Below are 19,524 nucleotides of genomic sequence, written 5' to 3'. Positions count from 1 at the left end.
GTCGATAGATGTCATTTTTCTCGCAAAATTAAATCAAAGCCAACTATCATTCATCAACACACTGGTCGCCATTGACAAGGAATTTATCGTCAAACGCTAAAACCTTCACGATTCCTCTGAAACTCCTCTGTTTCTTTTTTTTTTTTATACAATTTAGAATAGCAAACAAGCTGACGGCCCACCTGATGGAAAGTGGTAACCGTCGCCTATAGACATGAGCAGTACCATGGACATAACAGAGTATACTGTTTCGCCCATGATACCCCCCATGCGTTGCCATTCCTGAGGACTCAGGTGTTATTCCTCTGTACCCTGTAAATTCACGCCATATCCCACCCTTCAAACCGAAACACAGCCATGCAAACAACTGCTTTACGGTTGAAACATGAATGGGACAGAGGTGCCCAAGCAACCGACTTTTGTACAAAGTTTCCCTCTGGTGAGAGGTATAGGATTGTGATTATTACCATGCTGATCTTATTTCTATCAATATTTCCTTTTCTTGCACCATAAACCAGTGTCTATGGTACTTTATTTCCTTAGTTGCCTCTCCAACCTCTTAAGTATGGAAAATAGTGGTGACAGTGTTTTTCCTTTATACCACAAAATTGGCAAACAGGATATCGCCAAGGATGTTATATATGCTTTGAAAACCAGTATCAATTTCTGAGTACAAATACTTACGCTACGTGTGGGTTCGCTTCTAGATATAGATTTAGTTGAAATCTTCCAGATACGTCCACTGGAACACCCAGGCGCTGTAATGAATAAAACTGCATTATTCTAGGGCAAGGCTGGCCAAACTGAGACCCATGGGTAGGGAAGGAATTGTTAATAAAGGGAAGGTTAGACCCCTTCGCTATCAACATACAAATACAATCCCATTGTTAGCAATAGCATTGTCAAGTCGGTTTTCACGTAGTACTCTATATGGACGTGGATTCGAAATATTTAGCATACTTTTAAGTGAGTATTTCACCAGACATTTTCAGAGAACATTTTCACCAAATAATTATGGGTCCAAAAACGATAAAAAAATTTAATGCAAAATATATATAACTCTTTTCTCTGTTATTTGTAAACCAATTTGGAAAATTATTTTTTTATCTAAAAGGATATACTTACAGTTTGGTTTTCGAGAAATTTTATCAAAATGGGTTCAGCAGTTTACTTTTTACATCAACATAACAGGTTTTGTCACAATGGAGGTCTGTTTTTTTGAGGGACACAATCTTTAATTACTAATTTCTAAATATGACAGTTCCTAATGGTATTTGGATGTTTATTTCTTAATAACGCTTAAACAGCTTAACGGAATTGAATGAAAAACATATCTACAAATGGTAGATGGATCATATCCCAGACTATCACTACATTTAATGCCGAAACCCTGAATAATATGACTGTCCTATATAATTAAACATTAGGAATTTGAAAAAAACTTACCGGTTCGACAGCAAAATAAAAGGAATGCTTCTCAGGGTCCGGATCCATTCCGGTTACGAGATCCCGGAGCTGAGGATCTCCGTGTAAGAAGTGCGGGAGAGAGATGAACGCCGGCGACCCAAACCGGCAGGCGGAGACATTCATGACCCCGCTCCACTCGCACGCACCGTTGCAGAAACATGTGTTCTCTGATGAAAATGTTGCTAGGGGAAAAATTGGGCAGTTGTAGATCATCTAAATAAATTTTGTTTTAAATCGATTTACGGCTCGCCATCGGTAGGGAATCCATTCACACACTTTAGACTCAGAATGGTCACGCAGTGCCATATGCTTCCTGCCGAGGCTTTTCCTAGAGACTGCAGCATGGGGTTCTTCAAAAAGGATGTATTAAGGTTTTTAAAGGGTTGGCAACGCGCGCGTGAGATCCCTGGTGTTACAGGTGTCCATAGGGTACGGTTTACCATCATCATCATCGGGCTGTATGCTTGTTTGCCATTATAGTAGTATTAAAAAAATATATAAAAGAAGGTTTTATTAGAGAGAGACTTTGTTCAAAAGTCGTCTGCCTAGAGTTGGACACCTCTGGAACAGATCCTACCCGTAAAGCAGCTATATTTGCATGGCAATGTTTCGATTTGACGAATTGGGTATGACAATAAAATTCGGGGTACGGAGACAAAACCATAGTCTTCAAGAATCACGCATAAGGTATATTATGATATACCTTAGGCGCTAACTTCACAGTGACGTCTTGTGATGTTCATGATGCTGTTCGTGACCAAACGGGAAATGACTGAAAAGAGGACCAATCGAATGATTTTTTAACTCACTTTAATTTTTTTTTAACGAGTGTTTACTCCCTAATTGGTCCTATATTTTGTCAGGATTTAATTTGATTTTCTGGAACGAAATCCTAAATTATATTATACTAGCTTTTACCTGAGACTTTGTCCGCGTAACCAGGATAAAAGTTTGCCTATGTCCTTCTCCCTCTCACATAGTACGTGTATACCAAATTTTATTGTGATTGGTTAAGTTGTTAAGGTACTAAGAGGTAACATAAAAACTTACTTTCACATTTATAATATTAGCAAAGATTTATGTCATCTCTTTTTTCATATGATACTTGCCCCCAGCATGCCTCATAGCACGAATCAGCCTAGTCCTGTCATTTTTTATACAACTTAGAATGGAAAGTGGTAACCGTCACCTATAGACATGAGCATTACCATGGACATAAAATAATTATCACTAAGTTGATCAAATCACTTACAATTATCGAAACTTCTGGCTGTTATCCCGTATTTGTGGTACTGAAGGCCGTTATGTACACCGCTATCCATGTAGTCCATGACAACTGTCCGGCACAGGTCTGGTGAGAACATTAGCAGCTCGGACTCTTCAGTTAGATTCCGTGGCATGAACTCCCCAGCGCTGCCTAAAAGCTGAAAAGGTAGAAGTAATGTTTAACTAGTGAACCTATATCGTTCGAATGGGAAAGGTATTGCGAGTAATGGGGTTTAATTGACCCACCTTATCAGGCCGATCTCCACGCGATCCCTGGAAATCATCGCGGTTAATTCTAGTGGAATGCGTCACGGTGGGCTAACTGACCTGCTTTTTCATCCTCACCTATCATCCCTCATCGGTGCCCCGCCAACTTATCCCGATAGCGCAGGCACTTTACCATTCCGTTATCACGCATTAAAAAAATTACATTTACGTTAAAGCACCTACTAGGTGCTAGGTAATAGCAGCTAACGAGGTTTCCCGGGGGGGAAAGGGATTGTTAGCAATCCGAGTTTGACAGCCCCATTACTAGCAATATACCCTATTAGATCGACCTCCACGTTGTTCCCCCTGGAAACCATCGTGAACAATTCTTGTTGAATCCGTCACGATAGCCTAACTGACCTGCTTTATCTTCACCTATCATCTTTCACTGGCGCCCCGCCGGTGTATACCGATAGCGCGGGTGGGGTTACCATTCCATTATCGCCCACTAAAAAAAAGCGAGGTTTCCCGTAGAACAAATGTTTGACCATGTAGCGTCTCTTTTTATACCCTGAATGCCGTAACAGCCGGCTAGGAGCTACTATAGCACACTCCAAAAAATTAAGGCTATGATAATATCATCTTGAAATCTTATTAAGGTTCTATTGCTGAACTAATACTGATCTATTGTACCTTTTACCTAGTTGCCTCCTACGATACCCTAGGGCAGTGATTCTCAACCTTTTCTTTTTGTTGCGGCACATATTTAACGATTTCAAAATTTGACGGCGCACAAAGAACAAGATAAAAATTATTTACTCACTACAACACACTGCATAAATAGTTTGTGACAAAAATTTTAAATATTTGCAAAGTTTGGCGGCACACTTTTAAAATTTGACGGCACACAAAAGTGCCGCGGCACAGTGGTTGAGAATCACTGCCCTAGGGAATGTTCTTTCTTCATCACCATACAAAAGTACCCTAAACTTCAAAGTAATGTATATATTATTTCAAAGTACCAACAATAACAATAATTATATAATAAAATACGGATATAATATGAGGAATAAGGTAATGAATGTTTTGGGGTACAACCAATTTAGGTAAGTTCTTTTCCTAAATTGAGCCGACCGGGAATCGAAACCAGGACTTCATTAGCGACGCGCTCACCACTGCATTACGAAGGCCATCAGTATATAAGGTGGTATTTTCCTGTTTTTAATCGACAGTTACCACATCCCGTCAGGTGAGCCGTTTGCTTGTTTGCCATATCACCATATCAGCCTTTAACTGTCCACTGCTGAACATAAGCCTCCCCTTGGGAGGTTTTGCCAGTAGTTGCGACGCTTGGCAGGTGGATTGGCAACCGCAGTCAGGCTTTACATATGTTTTAAGAGGGACGTTGCTGCCCATCCTTCGCCCTCGCTTAAGCGATTTTTTCGACACCCACGGGATAGAAAGGGGTGGTCTATTCTATGCCGGGACCACACGGCCATGTTTTCCATATAAATAAATAAAATCTGGACCATTCCAACCATAGTATAAAAATTTAAATGCTTATACTGGTACCTGCCCACAATTCCCGCTGTAGTACGGCAGACGGTAATTGTGGTTCCACCGTACAATCTGTCCTGGCAGCGTACCACCGTGCTCTCCTGTCGTCACCTCCATATACCCGTCTATATCTAATGAGTTATTTCTCTGGAAACCAATTATATGAAGGTTACTGAATGATAACAGTGCCAAGTACTTCCATTGCTCATTATTTGTCAGAATTAGAGATACATTTTTAGTAACCAAGAAGAACTAATAAAAAGGTTGTTTTTTTTTTTATACTACTTAAAATGGCAAACAAGCTGACGGCCCACCTGATGGAAAGTGGTAACCGTCGCCTATAGGCATGAGCAGTACCATGGACATAACAGAGTATACTGTTTCGCCCATGATACTCCCCAAGCGTTGCCATTTCTGAGGACTCAGATGTTATTCCACTGTACCCAGTAAATTCACGCCACATCCTACCCTTCAAATCGAAACACAGCCATGCAAACACAACTGCTTCACGGTGGAAAAACGAATGGGACAGAGGTACTCAAGCAATCGACTTTCTTTTTGTGTCCAATTGCCATCATTGGACACAAAAAGAAAATTATTTCGTGTAGTAATACCCAGTGTCGATTACAGATAGTGCAGATTTGCTCAGCTAGCATTTTGGCGTAACGGCGTAAATATTCTTTGAATGAATGAATAAATTTTATTCACTAGGTAAATATTGGTGATATTTACCGGCAAGTAGCAGATCTTAAAATTAATTATAATTCATTAATATCATCATATCAGACTTTAACTGTCCACTGCTGAATATAAATTCCCCTTTGGGGAGTGTGCAGAACGCACCTTTTTGGAGTATATTTTTAAATTTTATATTTTTTATTTTGTTTTTCGATATCTGACAATGTCATCATTCAGTTATTATATTTGTTCTCTACCACTAGCAGCGACTGTCTTATTATTTCGTAAAATATACAGTCCTTTTTCAAGAGATTTTAACGAGAGATATGGAGTGAACGTAAAGTCGACATTTGGTAAGCATCATCGTAGATCAATAAAAAAAAAAACAAAAACAGCCTACAAACTAGTGACATGACAATAATGGGCACAACTCAAACGAGTAATAAATACTTACCTCAGGGGGGAAAGGGATTGTTAGTAATGGGGTCAAATATCTCAATTACTAGCAATATACCCTGTAAGGCGACCTCCACGAGGTTCCTCCTGGAAACCATCGTGGCTGGTGGACCTGCTTTCATTCTCATCAGTCATGGTGCCCCGCCAGTGTATACCAATAGCGCAGACAGAGTTACCATACCATTATCACCCATTAAAAAAAAATACTTACCTCATAAAACCAACCAAATCTATCCACTTGCGGAGCGCCACCTGTAGTACTCGGTGGTAAAGTCTTCGCGAACTCCAACAGCGGATCTTCATATCCCTCGAACAATAACTCGCCGGCCAGCCTCGATACAGCCATTTGTTGTCCAAATAGCGCCAAGCCCATCGAGAGGCCTTTCTGTTGAAAGAAACCCCAGAATCTGGACCGATATACAGCAGACTGAAAACAGAAATTAGCATTGTTAAAAATGGTGGGTAACATATCTAATTATATATACTCTAGCCGTGTGGTCCCGGCGTAGAATAGGCCACCCTTTCCTTTCCCGCGGGTGTCGTAAGAGGCGACTAAAAGAGCTTATGGTAGAGGGATAGGCAGCAGCGTTCCTCTTAAAACTTAAGTTATTAAAAGCCAAAAGCGGGGCACCAGTAAGAGGTGAGGAAAAAACAGGTCAGTTTGCCCATCGTAACGAATTCCACAAGAATTAACCACGATGGTTTCTAGGGAGAATAAAGTATATTGCTAGCAATGGGTCTGTTAGACCCCCTTACTAACAATCTTTTCCCCCCCTCCGAGTCACGTTAACCTTCTATCATCGCTCACCCGTCACCAACATGGAATTTTACTTTATATTCTGGGAGCTAAATGGTCACAAATAATGCTGTCCCGATAGAATTTCCTCTGGCGGATGCTCAAAATATGGAATGAAGTTCATTCCTAGATTTTCATAAAGAGCCCATTATGAGGTTTTTCAAAAGCGCGTTTCCAGCATATCAGAGCAGATTCCCTGCGTGTTAGGAACGTCTACAGCTTATTTTAGCTCGTTTCCCAGTATTTTAGTACGGCCACCTTTGTCGTTTAAAATGGAACATCTTTATTGTTGCCAACTACAAAAAAACTTACATCCCTCGATTCCCTGTACATTTAAGATCTTCACTCCATCAAAAGAAGAACTAGTCACAATTAAAGATTATTCTCTCCATCGATTCAAAAGTAATAAAAAAGACAAAGTAAAAAACAATATATTTGGTAATTTTCCTTGTAAAGGATAAATAAAGTAGATTAAGTCCGATAAAGGGTCTCCGATAAAACCAGATCCCCGTAATCTGACAAAAAACACTTCGATAACTCAGTAGTACACAGACGTACTTACTAATGGCATACCTTTACGCAATCACACCTGGATTACGAACTTTTAACGAGCACCCTTGCAGGATTATAGTACACAAAGCATACCATATATACACATAACATATATTCAACACAGTTTACGTAGAAAGTATGCATGCAGGTTGTATCTGAATTTGGTAGAGTTATACGGCCGTATAACATTTTCTATACACTAGCCTGCTATGAATTAACAAAAATAGCAACTGATGGTGTATCTTTCGTCCTCTTTTTACTAATTATATTTGCATAAGAAGAAAGGAGGCAACCATATGATTTATAGTTTTTATTTTATCATTCCTTCTATGTAATTCCTTGTTCTTAGTCAGCATACTTAGCCTACTTATAATCGCATCAAATACTCTTTTGTTTACATTTTTAGAAAGTTCTGTTAATAGTTCGTTCTTAGTGTATGATTGAAACAAACTATTTTATTTTTTATTTAAGTGTTTCTTTCTGTCAGTGCAAGTATCTTTCTGTCAGAGCATGGGGATGTTGACCTGACAGGGTGTGTTGCTAGCAAGGAGATTGGTATCATATCAATCCCTTCCCCTCTCTATCAAGAGAGTCAGCAATATACAAGAGTTGCCTATGGATTGCACGTATTCTTGGGCTACTATGATCGCTTGCCCGCTTAGCGTCAGGTGAGTATGCTTGATTGCCACTCTCGAAGGAACAAATAATCTAGGTTACAGTTAAGATCCATCAAAATACTTTCAATTGATATAATTTAACTTACAGCTGCAATAGCGTTGAGGGTAGTGATGTTATCTTCAAGGGTCCCGTTACTCGTGGGGTCGAAATGCCAACTATGCAGAGTCCTAAAGCCTAGGGTCCCGTTGTTTCGATGCCAAGTAACGTTGACGTGCTGTCGTTTTTCCAGAAAACGGTAAGGACCTGAAATTGGATTATATTAAATTAAGCAATATGTAAAGCAGTGTAAGATGACCCTCAACTAGATGGAATCATCATCTCCCTACCCTTATCCCAATCATTTGGGGTCGGCGTAATATGATTTTATCCATATTACAAAAAGATTTGGTTTTTAGTTTTACGACCGGCCACCTGCCCGACGTCAACCGTCTTTGGGAATGCATTTGTTGGTGGTTTCCGTCACCGACGGTATGGTGGAAAGGATTGAGGAAAAAAGGAGGAAAACGTTGGAAATGTGTGAAGGAAATTGGTGAATGAGAGGAATAAGGGACTTATGTGGGAAAGGAAAGGGGAGAGGGGACACTGCAGTTGCGGAAAGGACTGGGACACTGCAGCGGCTCGGGAGGCCGGCGTCGCATACCCGTATGCCCTTTTTCTAGAATCGGACAGATTTCTAGAGAAGAACACCCCTGGATTGACGACCTCAAATGCATTGCAGGCAGTCAGTGGATGCAGGTAGCTCAGGACTCAGGACCGATCATAAAGGCAGTGTATGGGGGAGGGTTATGTCCAGCAGTGGACGGATAGTGGCTGAAATGGTGATGATGATAAGGCAATATGTCTATACCAGCAAATTGATTTTTTTTCTATTTTTGTTATTGTTTATTTAATTTTAATTTATTAATTTAATTAAGTAATTTAATTTATTTGTTAATTTAATTTAGTAATTATTGTTGTTGGTGATAAAATATCTATCTATATAGAATTTAGTTGAAATATTTGTACATATTTATTATTTCTTAACAGAAACAGCTATACTGTTTCCTCCTATTATTGTACGCACAATGCCCGCTGGTAATTAATGCTCCTCTCCACTCAGGGTTTGCTGGAAGAGAACTCTTACAGAGTTAAGCTCGCCTGTTGTACATCTTTATTTAATATATATTATATGTTTGTAATTTTTTGTGTACAATAAAGAATAAATAAATAAATATATTAACAACGATTTGTTATATTATACGCTATATAAAATTATAAACGCAAAGTGGGATGCTATCGATCTGTTAAGCCATGTTTCGTTTAAAAGAGAAGGTAAAAAGGGAATACTAAAATTATTCCATGTACCTTACTGTAATAACAATGTAACGGGGGGAAAGGGATTGTTAGCAATGGGGTTTGATAGCCCCATTGCTAGCAATATGCCCTATTAGATCGACCGCCACGTGGTTCCTCCTGGAAACCATCGTCAACAATTCTTGTTGATTTGTCATGATGGGCTAACTGACCTATATAATCCTCACCTATCATCCTTCACTGGAGCCCCGCCTATGTATACCGATAGCGCGCGTGGAGTTACCATTCCATTATCATCCATTAAAAAAAAATAACAATGTAACATTTAATGATCCCCTATTCCACAGAACTTGGTCATTTTTGTTCAGAGTTTAAATTTTTTTCTTAAAATGGTAAAAGAAGTTTAGTTAGTTAGTTGCCATTCTAAGTTGTATAAAAAATTATACAACTTAGAATGGCAAACAAGCTGACGGCTCACCTGATAGAAAGTAATAACCGTCGCCTATAGACATGAGCAGTATCATGAACATAACAGAGTATACTGTTTCGCGCATGATACCCCTCATGCGTTGCCATTCCTGAGGACTCAGGTGTTATTCCTCTGTATCCTGTAAATTTACGCCATATTCCACCCTTCAAACCAAAACACAACCATGCAAATACGGCTGCTTCACGGTAGAAACACGAACGGGACAGAAGTGCCCAACCAAACGACTTTTGTACAAATTCTGCCTCTGGTATAACGTCTACGTCGTATGCTTGTTTGCAACCATAATTATTAGCTGGAATTCCCAAAGAATTCTGAATTTTCCCAAAGAAGTCATAAAACTAAAAGCCAAATTTTTTTTAAATATAAATAAAAACATTACGACGACCCCAAATAATAATTGAGATAAGAGCAGGAAGATAATGATTAGCTGGAATTCCTAAAGATACACTCACCCAACTGCTCCAAATTGGGTTTCTCCATCGGGAACATGTCTGCATTAGTCCAGTTGAAGAGGTAAACCTCAAAGTATAGTGGTACATTGGGCGCCAACCAGCTCTGGTACGACCGGGAATTAGGAACTAACGCCAGATGCTGTAAATAAAAAGAAAATACTAATGTTATATTTATGTAACTATATTTGGTGCTGCTTTCTTTTGGGTTAAATTTGTTCTTGAGTTTCTTATTAACAATAAATTTAAAAGTGGAAGACGTTTAAAATTTGATCTTAATTTTTTTCTATATCTCAGTACTTTTGCAAAATCCTTTTTTTCGTGGCTCAAGAACGAGTAAAATGGGCATGCAAAATCACCATTAGAGCCTAAAAAGCCAAAGCCAAAAGAAGAAGAAAACCTATTACAGTTCAACTGCTGAGCATGGATCTTCTTTCCATAATCGTTCTTACCGCATCCATCCGTTTGGGAGTTGCTATACCCAATATACACACGAACAAACAATAAATACAATAAACATTCCAAGTATTTCTTCAAAAGTTAATAAATTAAAGGCCGAATCGCCAAATAAACAACTAATTATATCTGATCATAAACTGTCATTCGTTGACTTCCAATGAACTGATGACTCTAATAACGAGAGCAAGCCACATATTAATCCACTTCATCAAGAACAAGAAGGCGTTAGGTAACAACGCTATATGTCATATCAATCAACAATTGAAAGATGCGGCACTGGCCTGCTACTGAATGATTGGCACTAACTAGATCGTTTGACCAGGTCATATATTGATTAAAAGGCTTATCCAGACCAGTCAAGGTGATATGAGGACATACGCACTTGATCTGGTACAGAGCAATCATTCATTTGTACTTTAAACCCGTTTTTGACCTGTATTATTGGTTTGAGAGTTATGCCTAATAGTCTACACCAGTCTTTCCCAACCATTTTTGTGCCATGCCCCACCTGAACATTTCCAAAATTTTTATGCCCCCATACATAATTTTTCCCGACAAAGTTTACTAGATGACTCTAATCGCCCAGTTGATATTTTGGTAACGTCAAGCGAAATTATATCTGATAAATATTTACAGCATTTTTTTTATTTACTTTTTTTGGTAGATTTGGCACCGATATCTACTAGTAGCATTGCATTTAAATGGCCCGGAGCAAGAGGGTTAAAATCGCTTCGAGTCCATTTTTTTATTGCCTTGCTGTGGGCCTCGGACCCCACATTGGGAAACACCGGTCTACATCATTGCAAATATGTTTTTTAAACTTTAATGCAGAGTGTGCATATATATACTCATTTGGTGGACTGGACAGCAGATGATGAGGGGGGAGAGGATTGTTAGTAATGCGGAGTACTACTCATTCGTAGCAGGATACCCTATCAGGTCGTCAATATAGCCTGTCGTGGTACCCCTTGAAAACTATCATGCTGAATTCCAGGTGTATTCATCACAATGGGCTAACTGATCTGCCTTTTCATTCTCACCTAGCATCCCCCACTGGGGCGTTGCCAGTGTATACCGTTAGCGCAGATGGAGTAACCATTCTATTATCATCCATTAAAAAAAACACCGGATCATGTTCTTTACGAGTAGCCAGTGCAAACAGAGAAGTAGGTATATAGGCGGTGTACTCATGAATTGGGGGAATGTAAAACATCATTTAACATATTTATATATTGTAAACATATAATTTGCCGTGTGGTCCCGGCATAGAATAGGCCACCCCTTCCTTTCCCGTGGATGTCGTAAGAGCCGACTTAGGGAAGGCAAGGGATGGGCAGCAGCATTCCTCTTAAAACATCTCTAAAGCCTAACTACAGTTGCCAACCCGCCTCCCAAATGTGGCAACTACTGGCAACATAAGGATTAAAATGCAACTATATTATAGGTTATAAACTAGAGAAGAAGAGGGAAAGGGATTGTTAGTAATGAGATTTAACAGCTCCATTGCTATCAACGTACCCTATTAGGTCGACCTCCATGCGGTTCCACCTGGAAACCATAATGGCTAATTTTTGTACAATTGGTCACTATGGGCCAACTGACCTGCCTTCATCCTCACGTGTCATCCTTCACTGGTACCTCGGCAGTGTATACCGATAGCGCAAGCGAGGTTACCACTCCATCTTCACCCATTAAAAAAATATTGAGAAGAAAAGGGAATAGGTCGACCTCCACGCGGATCTTATGGAAGCCATCGCGATTCATTCCTGTTGACTTCGTCATAATGACCCAACTCATCTGAGTGCATCCTCGCCTATCATCGCTTCATAGAATTTTTTTTTTATACAACTTAGAATGGCAAACAAGCTGACGGCCTACTTGATGGAAAGTGGTAATCGTCGCCTATAGACATGAGCAGTACCATGGACATAACAACTGTTTCGCCCATGATACCCCCCATGCGTTATTATTCCTGAGGACTCAGGTGTTATTCCTCTGTACCTTGTAAATTCACGCCAAACATCACTTCATACTTACATATGCGTGTAAAAAACATACATATTTAATGAAACACTTAAATTCGAACGAATTATATCACCCATATATCAGTAAAGTGTGTAAATATTCAGTAACTATTAAGTAATCTTTGGTTCAATGACTATTAACCGTTCGCCGTTACTGTATACATTTAACCCTGTGTCAATACAGATACAGTATCGAATATGGAGGAGTATCATGAGTGAAACAGTATACTCTGTTATGCCCATGGTACTGCTCATGTCTATAGGCGACGGTAACCACTTTCCATCAGGTGGGCCGTCAGCTTGTTTGCCATTTTAAGTTGCGTAAAAAAAATGTATCTTTGCAATTTCAATTCCATATTCAGATATTCAATAAATTCAGATCAGTCTCGTGCACACATTTACAAAACACACACACTAGTGTAACCATTTTCTTGTCCCCTGAAAACTATCATGAATAATTCCTGATGAATTCATCATGATGGGCTAACTGGCCTGTTTTCATTCTCATCTATCACCCTTCACTGGTGCTCAGCCAGCGTATCCCGTTGGCGCAGGCGGGGTTACCATATCATTTTCACCCATAAAAAAAAAAACATTTTCTTGTCTCGTTTTTATGATCGCGTTGCCAGTCTGTGCGGTGCGTTATACTAGAAAGAAGAAAGAAAGAAAGAAACTTTATTTTACAAGAAATATGCGACGATACTACGTCTGTGCTTATCAAGTGAACATGAATGCGGTCGTAGCGTAAATTTAGCTCACACTAGACAGTCTATTCTTGACGTTTCTATGTCTTTTTTTATAATTTTGCTATTACTCGGATGTCAAATTCCAGATTTGTTACCGGTTACTTCAACTACATAGTATAAAACAAAGTCGCTGTCGCTCTCTGTCCGTCCCTATGTATGCTCAAATCTTCGTATGCTTTTCTCTTAAGGATAACCCACAATAACCATTTTATATCCTTTACATTTTATTGGAAAAAATGGCTTATTTAGGAAGTGATTTCAAGCAATACAGCATTAATTTTTATCTAATTAAGTACCTTAATTACATTATCCATTTAATATAAATCAATATGACCCTTTACAGCATGTAATTTAAATGATTATTTCCAAAGATATTACAGATTTAAAATGCAGGGACATAGCGGTGCGGCATTGCAACCGTACGAAGTTGGAGCGGATCGCTAATTATTTATATACGCTTTTTATACACATACTTACAACTAGGGGGCTTAAGAGGAACATTGGACTGTACACTAGGGATTTTTATTTAAGGAGCTTAATTTTGGGAAAACATTTACTTGCTTACATGTACTTATATTATTCTTATGTACATATTTCATTATTTTGCTTATTTCCTTATTCTAATTTATTATTTACTACTATATGTGCATATATTATATATATATATATATATATATATATATATATATATATATATATATATATATATATATATATATATATATATATATATATATACTTATATTTTACTTGCCTATGCCTATGTTTCTTATTTACTATTTTTATGTGACGTGATTCTATATTATATTTTTTTTAATGGGTGAAAATGGTAAGTTAACCCCACTTGCGCTAACGGAATACGCTAGCGGAGCACCAGTGAAGGGTGATAGATGAGAATGAAAACAGGCCAGTTAGCCCATCATGATGAATTCATCAGGAACGAACCATGATAGTTTCCAGGGAGAACCGCGAGGTCGACCTGGTTGGGTATATTGCTAGCAATGGGATTCTCAGTCTCCATTACTAACAATCTCTTTCCCCCCGACGTGACTATATTGATTTTAGTTTAATTTGTATATAATACCTAATCCTCCAATCCATCGGCCAACCTCCATTTAGACAACGAGCTATGTTACCATATGGCTTCACTAGTCAATTCCACTAATTTAATTAAGTACTTACCTTTCCTTAAATCAATGTACCATTTTGTCTATTAAGATTCTTCAAGTAAATTGTGAGATTCATTTGAAAAATAAAAACAATTCAAATTTCTTATGATACTCATTTTTTTCTTGAGCGATTACTTGAAATATGTATTTATTGTCGAAATTAATGAAAATTACTACAATTTATATTAACTAATATACATTAATTTACATAATTTATATAAAAAAAAAGTTTCTATTTAAATTTTTGAAAATCTACCGAAATTGGGGAATTATTCATTGAATTACATGCAACACTGAAAAGTGGCGCGCTTTTCTGCAAAGATTTCGCAATAGAATAGATAGAATGCATAACCACAGATAATATAATACTATACTAGGCATAACTCACATAGTGTGTTGCTCGTAGTATTTATGACATTGCCAATGCGTTAAAAAGGGATAGATATATAAAAACGCATCTTTTCAATAGTCCGTAGCATTTAAATTCACCAAGCTATGCCCTAAGAACAATCTAATTTCTTGTTCTTAGATCTATAACACTAGCCTGCAAATGTTCTTAGCTAGCCTGCTATGAATTGAGAAAAATAGCAATATAGCTGATGGTATATATTTTGTCCTCTTTTTTACCACAGTGTAAGCAACTCTGTGTGGTTCCGACATAGAATAAGCCACCCCTTCCTGTCGTAAAAAGCGACTAAGGGAACTTTATAGTAGAGGGATGGGCAGCAGCGTCCCTCTTAAAACATATCTAAAGCCTAATTGCAGTTGCCAAACTGCCTGCCAAGCGTAGCAACTACTGGCAAAACCTCCCAAAAAGGAGGCTTATGTTCAGCAGTGGACAGTTAAAGGCTGACATAAGTGCCGTCAAGATGATCGTGCCGTTCAAAAGATGGCATTACTAACTGTTCGAAAATATTACTGATTGAGATATATAATCTAAGACAGGGATTTTATAAATATACTCGTAAATGTAAATTTTATACAATCACACCAGATGCCTGCGCTTTTAGTTAGGATACCTATGTACCCTATATGAATGCAGTATACACTTGTCATTGGCAATAGATTGGAATCGATGTTGGATTCAAGAGTTATCCTACCGTTTATTTGTTTGTTTTTTTTTTTTTTAATTTAGACTTTAATTTAACTAAATTTAATTGCTTTCTATTTGTATTCTTGTCTTTTTATTTCTTCCTTTCTATATACATATATGAGAAACCAGGCAATGACCATCTGGGGCACATCACAGATGATCAAGATACGAGTCAAGATGATGGTGAACTTCAAAAGATGGCATTACTAACCGATGCTAACACAGAATCGAATATGAGAGACCAGGCGAGCGCAGCGCCGACTCCGGCCATCGCTAGCAGCGCGCCGCCGCCCGCCACCAGCCACCGCCATCGCGGCGAGCGCCCGCGCATCGCGGTCGCTACGCTGCGTGGGGCTCTGGAACAAAGTATAAATCAATTTATTATAAACAAGCTTTTGACCGCGGCTTTGCACGTGTGAATGGGACGGAACATACTTTAACTTATATAAATTACATAAATTGAACATGATATTTCATGATATTTCCTTAAGATAGCAATCCTAAGGAAATTGTAAACAATTATAGTAAGGGCTGCGTACTCTAAGAACATAAGTTTGACATTTGTTACAATTTATACTTTATTTTATCAGCTACAAGGAATACAGTAAATAATTGGATGAAATGAAACAAAAGACAGTCTTATCGCTCCGCAATCTCTTCCAGATAACCTTTGGGTAGAGGACACTGAGAAAAACCCGGTCAAGTATGAGTTTAACTCACTCGCCAAGGGTTTCGTACGTAAAGCATCTATAAATAGATCATTGTTCTCTTGAAATAAAAATATAGCAAATTTTAGTACATTTTCTATTAAAAGATTGTTTATTTACTTACCTAATTAAAAGTAAATAAAATAGAATTTAAAATGTATAAACGAAATGGTTTCATATGATACCCCACTTAGATTAGTAAGCTAATTTTTTATTTTCGAGTACCTCTTTCCAAAAAAAAAAATTCCAAATTATTTCTGTTGCAATGTATATGAACTATATTGTTATACCAAAAACTGTACTCAAAAAAATATTAGTAATTGCTGAAATATAAAACAACGACAGACAGACGGGTAATATAAGAAAAATAAAATGATAATAGGTAGGTTCTATCCAAAAAACCAGAGGGAAACTTTGTACAAAAGTCGATTGCTCGGTTACCTCTGTCCCATTCGTGTTTCTACCGTGAAGCAGTTGTGTTTGCATGGCTGTGTTTCGGTTTGAAGGGTGGTATATGGCGTGAATTTATAGGGTACAGAGGAATAACACTTGAGTCCTCAGTCATGGGGAGTATCATGGGCGATACAGTATACTCTTTTATGTCCATAGTGCTGCTCATGTTTACAGGCGACGGTTACCACTTTCCATCAGGTGGGCCGTCAGCTTGTTTGTCATTTTAAGTTGTATAAAAAAAATTCGTAGACACATGTTGTGTATAAAACAATATCTATCACAATGCTTAAGCCCAAATAGGTAGTTACGGGAGATAAACTATTGCTTATCTGCTTATGTGTTTCATATTTTTATTACACTTGGAAAATCAATATGCGATATCTACAGATTAAGTGATTGTTACAGTTAGATGGCTGGAAAACCTTCAGAAGCAAACCGCACCTAGGGTCACTCAAGGACAAGTAATTGTATATTCTAAATAACAAACATTAACAAAGCCTTATAAAGCATTATGATTTATTCTTTTCTTTTATACTACTAGCTGACTCGGCAAACGTTGTTTTACCGTATACATTATTTCGAGAACTATACATGAAAATTGATCCTACTACAATTATTATATTCGATTGCCATCTTGCAACCTTATTGGGGCATATAAAAATCGCGATTAAGAAACAGGGGTTGATCGTAAAAGTGTGAAAATTTTAATTTGTATGTATTTTTACCTCACATATACCTCCCATGCGTTGCCATTCTTGAGGACTCAGATGTTGTTCCTCTGTGCCCTATAAATTCACGCCATATCTCACTCTTCAAACCGAAACACAGCCATGCAAACACAACTGTTTTACGGTTGAAACACGAATAGGACAGAGGTACCCGAGCAAACGAGTTTTGTACAAAGTCTCCCTCTGGTAGCAGTAGTAGCAGATGACTCAGGACCGTTCTTTATGGCAGTCTATGGGGGAGGGCTATGTTTAGCATTAGACTGATAGTGGCTGAGATGATGATGATGAGCCCACTCTTCACACCGAAACCCAACCATGCAAGGACCTCATATAATAATAGGTATATGCATTATCTAATACTGCAAACAGTTCACGACCTTACAACTGATAAACAACGTGAACGAGCCCTTGTACATTTCTAGTGGTTTATTAACAAATATATTAAAGTCTATCTATTGTCAATACATTTGTAAAGCATTTATTTAAAATTTAGAAAGATCGAACAAAGAAAGTAGAAGAAAGCATATAGAACGCTAAAGTTCCTCCAAGAGACTACAGTATGGAGTTCTTCCAAAAAGAAGTAAAGAGATTTCTTATGTTATTTTAATATTTAGAAAGATCAAACAAAGAAATTAGAAGAAAGCAAATAGAATGTTGAGGTTTTTCTAAAAGACTACAGTATGAAGTTCTTCCAAAAAGAACTAAAGAGATTTCTTATGTTACTTTAAGATTTAGAAAGATCAAACAAATAAAGTAAAAGAAAGCATATAGAACGCTAAAGTTTCTCCAAGAGACTACAGAATGTAGTTCTTCTATAAAGAAGTAAAGATATTTCTTACATTATTTTAAGATTTAGAAAGATCAAACAAAGAAAGTAGAAGAAAGCAAATATAATGTTGAGGCTTCACCAAGAGACTACAGAAAAGGGGCAAAGAGGTTTCTTCAGGGTCGGCAACGCGCGCGTAATACCTCTGGTATTGCAGGCGTTCATAGGCTACGGTAACCGCTTACCATCAGAAAGTAACATACGTAATGTATGTTTACCACCTCAGTGGTATAAAAAAAATACTAATGATTGTATTCGAATAATTTTACTAATTACTAATTCGATTTAAATGAAAAAAATAATATGTCCAGCAGTGGACAGTTAACGGGCAAAATAATATTAATAAAAAAAAATTCAGTTTTTTTTTTTCAGATAGACTGTCAAACTTATGATTTACAAGAGACCGGAATGTATGTATGTATTTATGTCCACTTTTCCATTTTTTTCGAATCGAATTAATAAATGTTTGCGTTCGCTCACCACTAGTTCAGTCTCTAAACAATAATTAGTAATTACTTAAATTTAAAAGTTATTTAAGAAATGACGCATTTTTCCTTATAATATGATTAAATAGTTGGACGTCATCGTAGAGTAATTCGTTGGGGTAATGGGTATCTAATTCACGATTTCCCGTGGGCATTACACTATTGCCGTCTTTCGGCCTTGTCCTGTTATAAAATAAGAATTACCTCGCATCGGTAATTCGATTCTAATTCGATTTTATCGTGCCCTGCCGCTAGCCGACTTTGTGTGGTTTTGAGAGGTGATTGTTAGTTCGTGGCGGTTTCACTATTGACTGACTGTTAATAATGGGGATAAGCAACCCCATTGCTAGCAATGTACTCTATACAGGTCGACCTCCACGCGGTTCCCCCTGGAAACCATCGTGGTGAATTCTTTATGAATTCGTCATGATGTATCAACTGGCCTGCTTCCTCCTCACCTATCATCAAACACTGGTGCCCCGTTAGCGTATACCAACAGCACAGAGGGGCAGGGTTACCATTCCATTAGAAGACTGTTTGATTTATATCAGTATTTAAAACTAATTTAATGATAAACGTAAAAATATATTTTAATTAAAATTTAAATAATCTTTATTCAAATATACTTGTTTACAAGCACTTTCAAATCGTCAACTTTTATGAATCTACTGCAAGATTCGAAATGTTGTTATCTGCTGAGAAGAACTCACAAGAAATTCAACAGTTACTCTTTTAAATCTTTGTTAACATTATTTACCAGAGGGAGACTTTGTACAAAAGTCGATTACTTGGGTACCTCTGTCGCATTCGTTTTTCAACCGTAAAGCAGTTGTGTTTGCATGGCTGTGTTTCGGTTTGAAGGGTGGGATATTGCGTGAATTTACTGGGTACAGAGGAATAACACCTGAGTCCTGAGGAATGGCATCGCATGCGGGGTATCATGGG

At 37.8% G+C, this 19,524-nt stretch overlaps 1 protein-coding gene across 2 annotated transcripts in view; it reads right to left on the bottom strand.

Moving 5' to 3' along the window:
* The window catches only part of LOC113509440 (protein peste-like), a 39,217-nt gene that overhangs the window by 4,599 nt on the left and 15,094 nt on the right, over positions 1-19,524 (bottom strand). Inside the window, exons 1-9 of one of the 2 annotated variants that reach the window (XM_052899065.1) lie at positions 15,816-15,862; positions 15,592-15,736; positions 9,893-10,031; positions 7,743-7,900; positions 5,843-6,058; positions 4,513-4,644; positions 2,720-2,891; positions 1,447-1,649; positions 685-758 (exon numbers count right to left, since the gene is read on the bottom strand). In XM_052899065.1, coding sequence (XP_052755025.1) covers positions 685-758; positions 1,447-1,649; positions 2,720-2,891; positions 4,513-4,644; positions 5,843-6,058; positions 7,743-7,900; positions 9,893-10,031; positions 15,592-15,736; positions 15,816-15,847 — 1,271 coding nt within the window. In that variant the 5' untranslated portion in view covers positions 15,848-15,862. Of the gene's footprint in view, positions 1-684; positions 759-1,446; positions 1,650-2,719; positions 2,892-4,512; positions 4,645-5,842; positions 6,059-7,742; positions 7,901-9,892; positions 10,032-15,591; positions 15,737-15,815; positions 15,863-19,524 lie in introns of those variants that run through there. The other variant, XM_052899066.1, reaches the window with a different exon arrangement.

The sequence above is a fragment of the Galleria mellonella genome, unplaced genomic scaffold (assembly GCF_026898425.1).
Source record: "Galleria mellonella isolate WM207_F2 unplaced genomic scaffold, CSIRO_AGI_GalMel_v1 utg56, whole genome shotgun sequence".
Lineage (NCBI taxonomy): Eukaryota > Metazoa > Arthropoda > Insecta > Lepidoptera > Pyralidae > Galleria > Galleria mellonella.
Note: the sequence above shows the minus strand (reverse complement) of the source record. Positions and strands in the feature narration are given on the sequence as shown.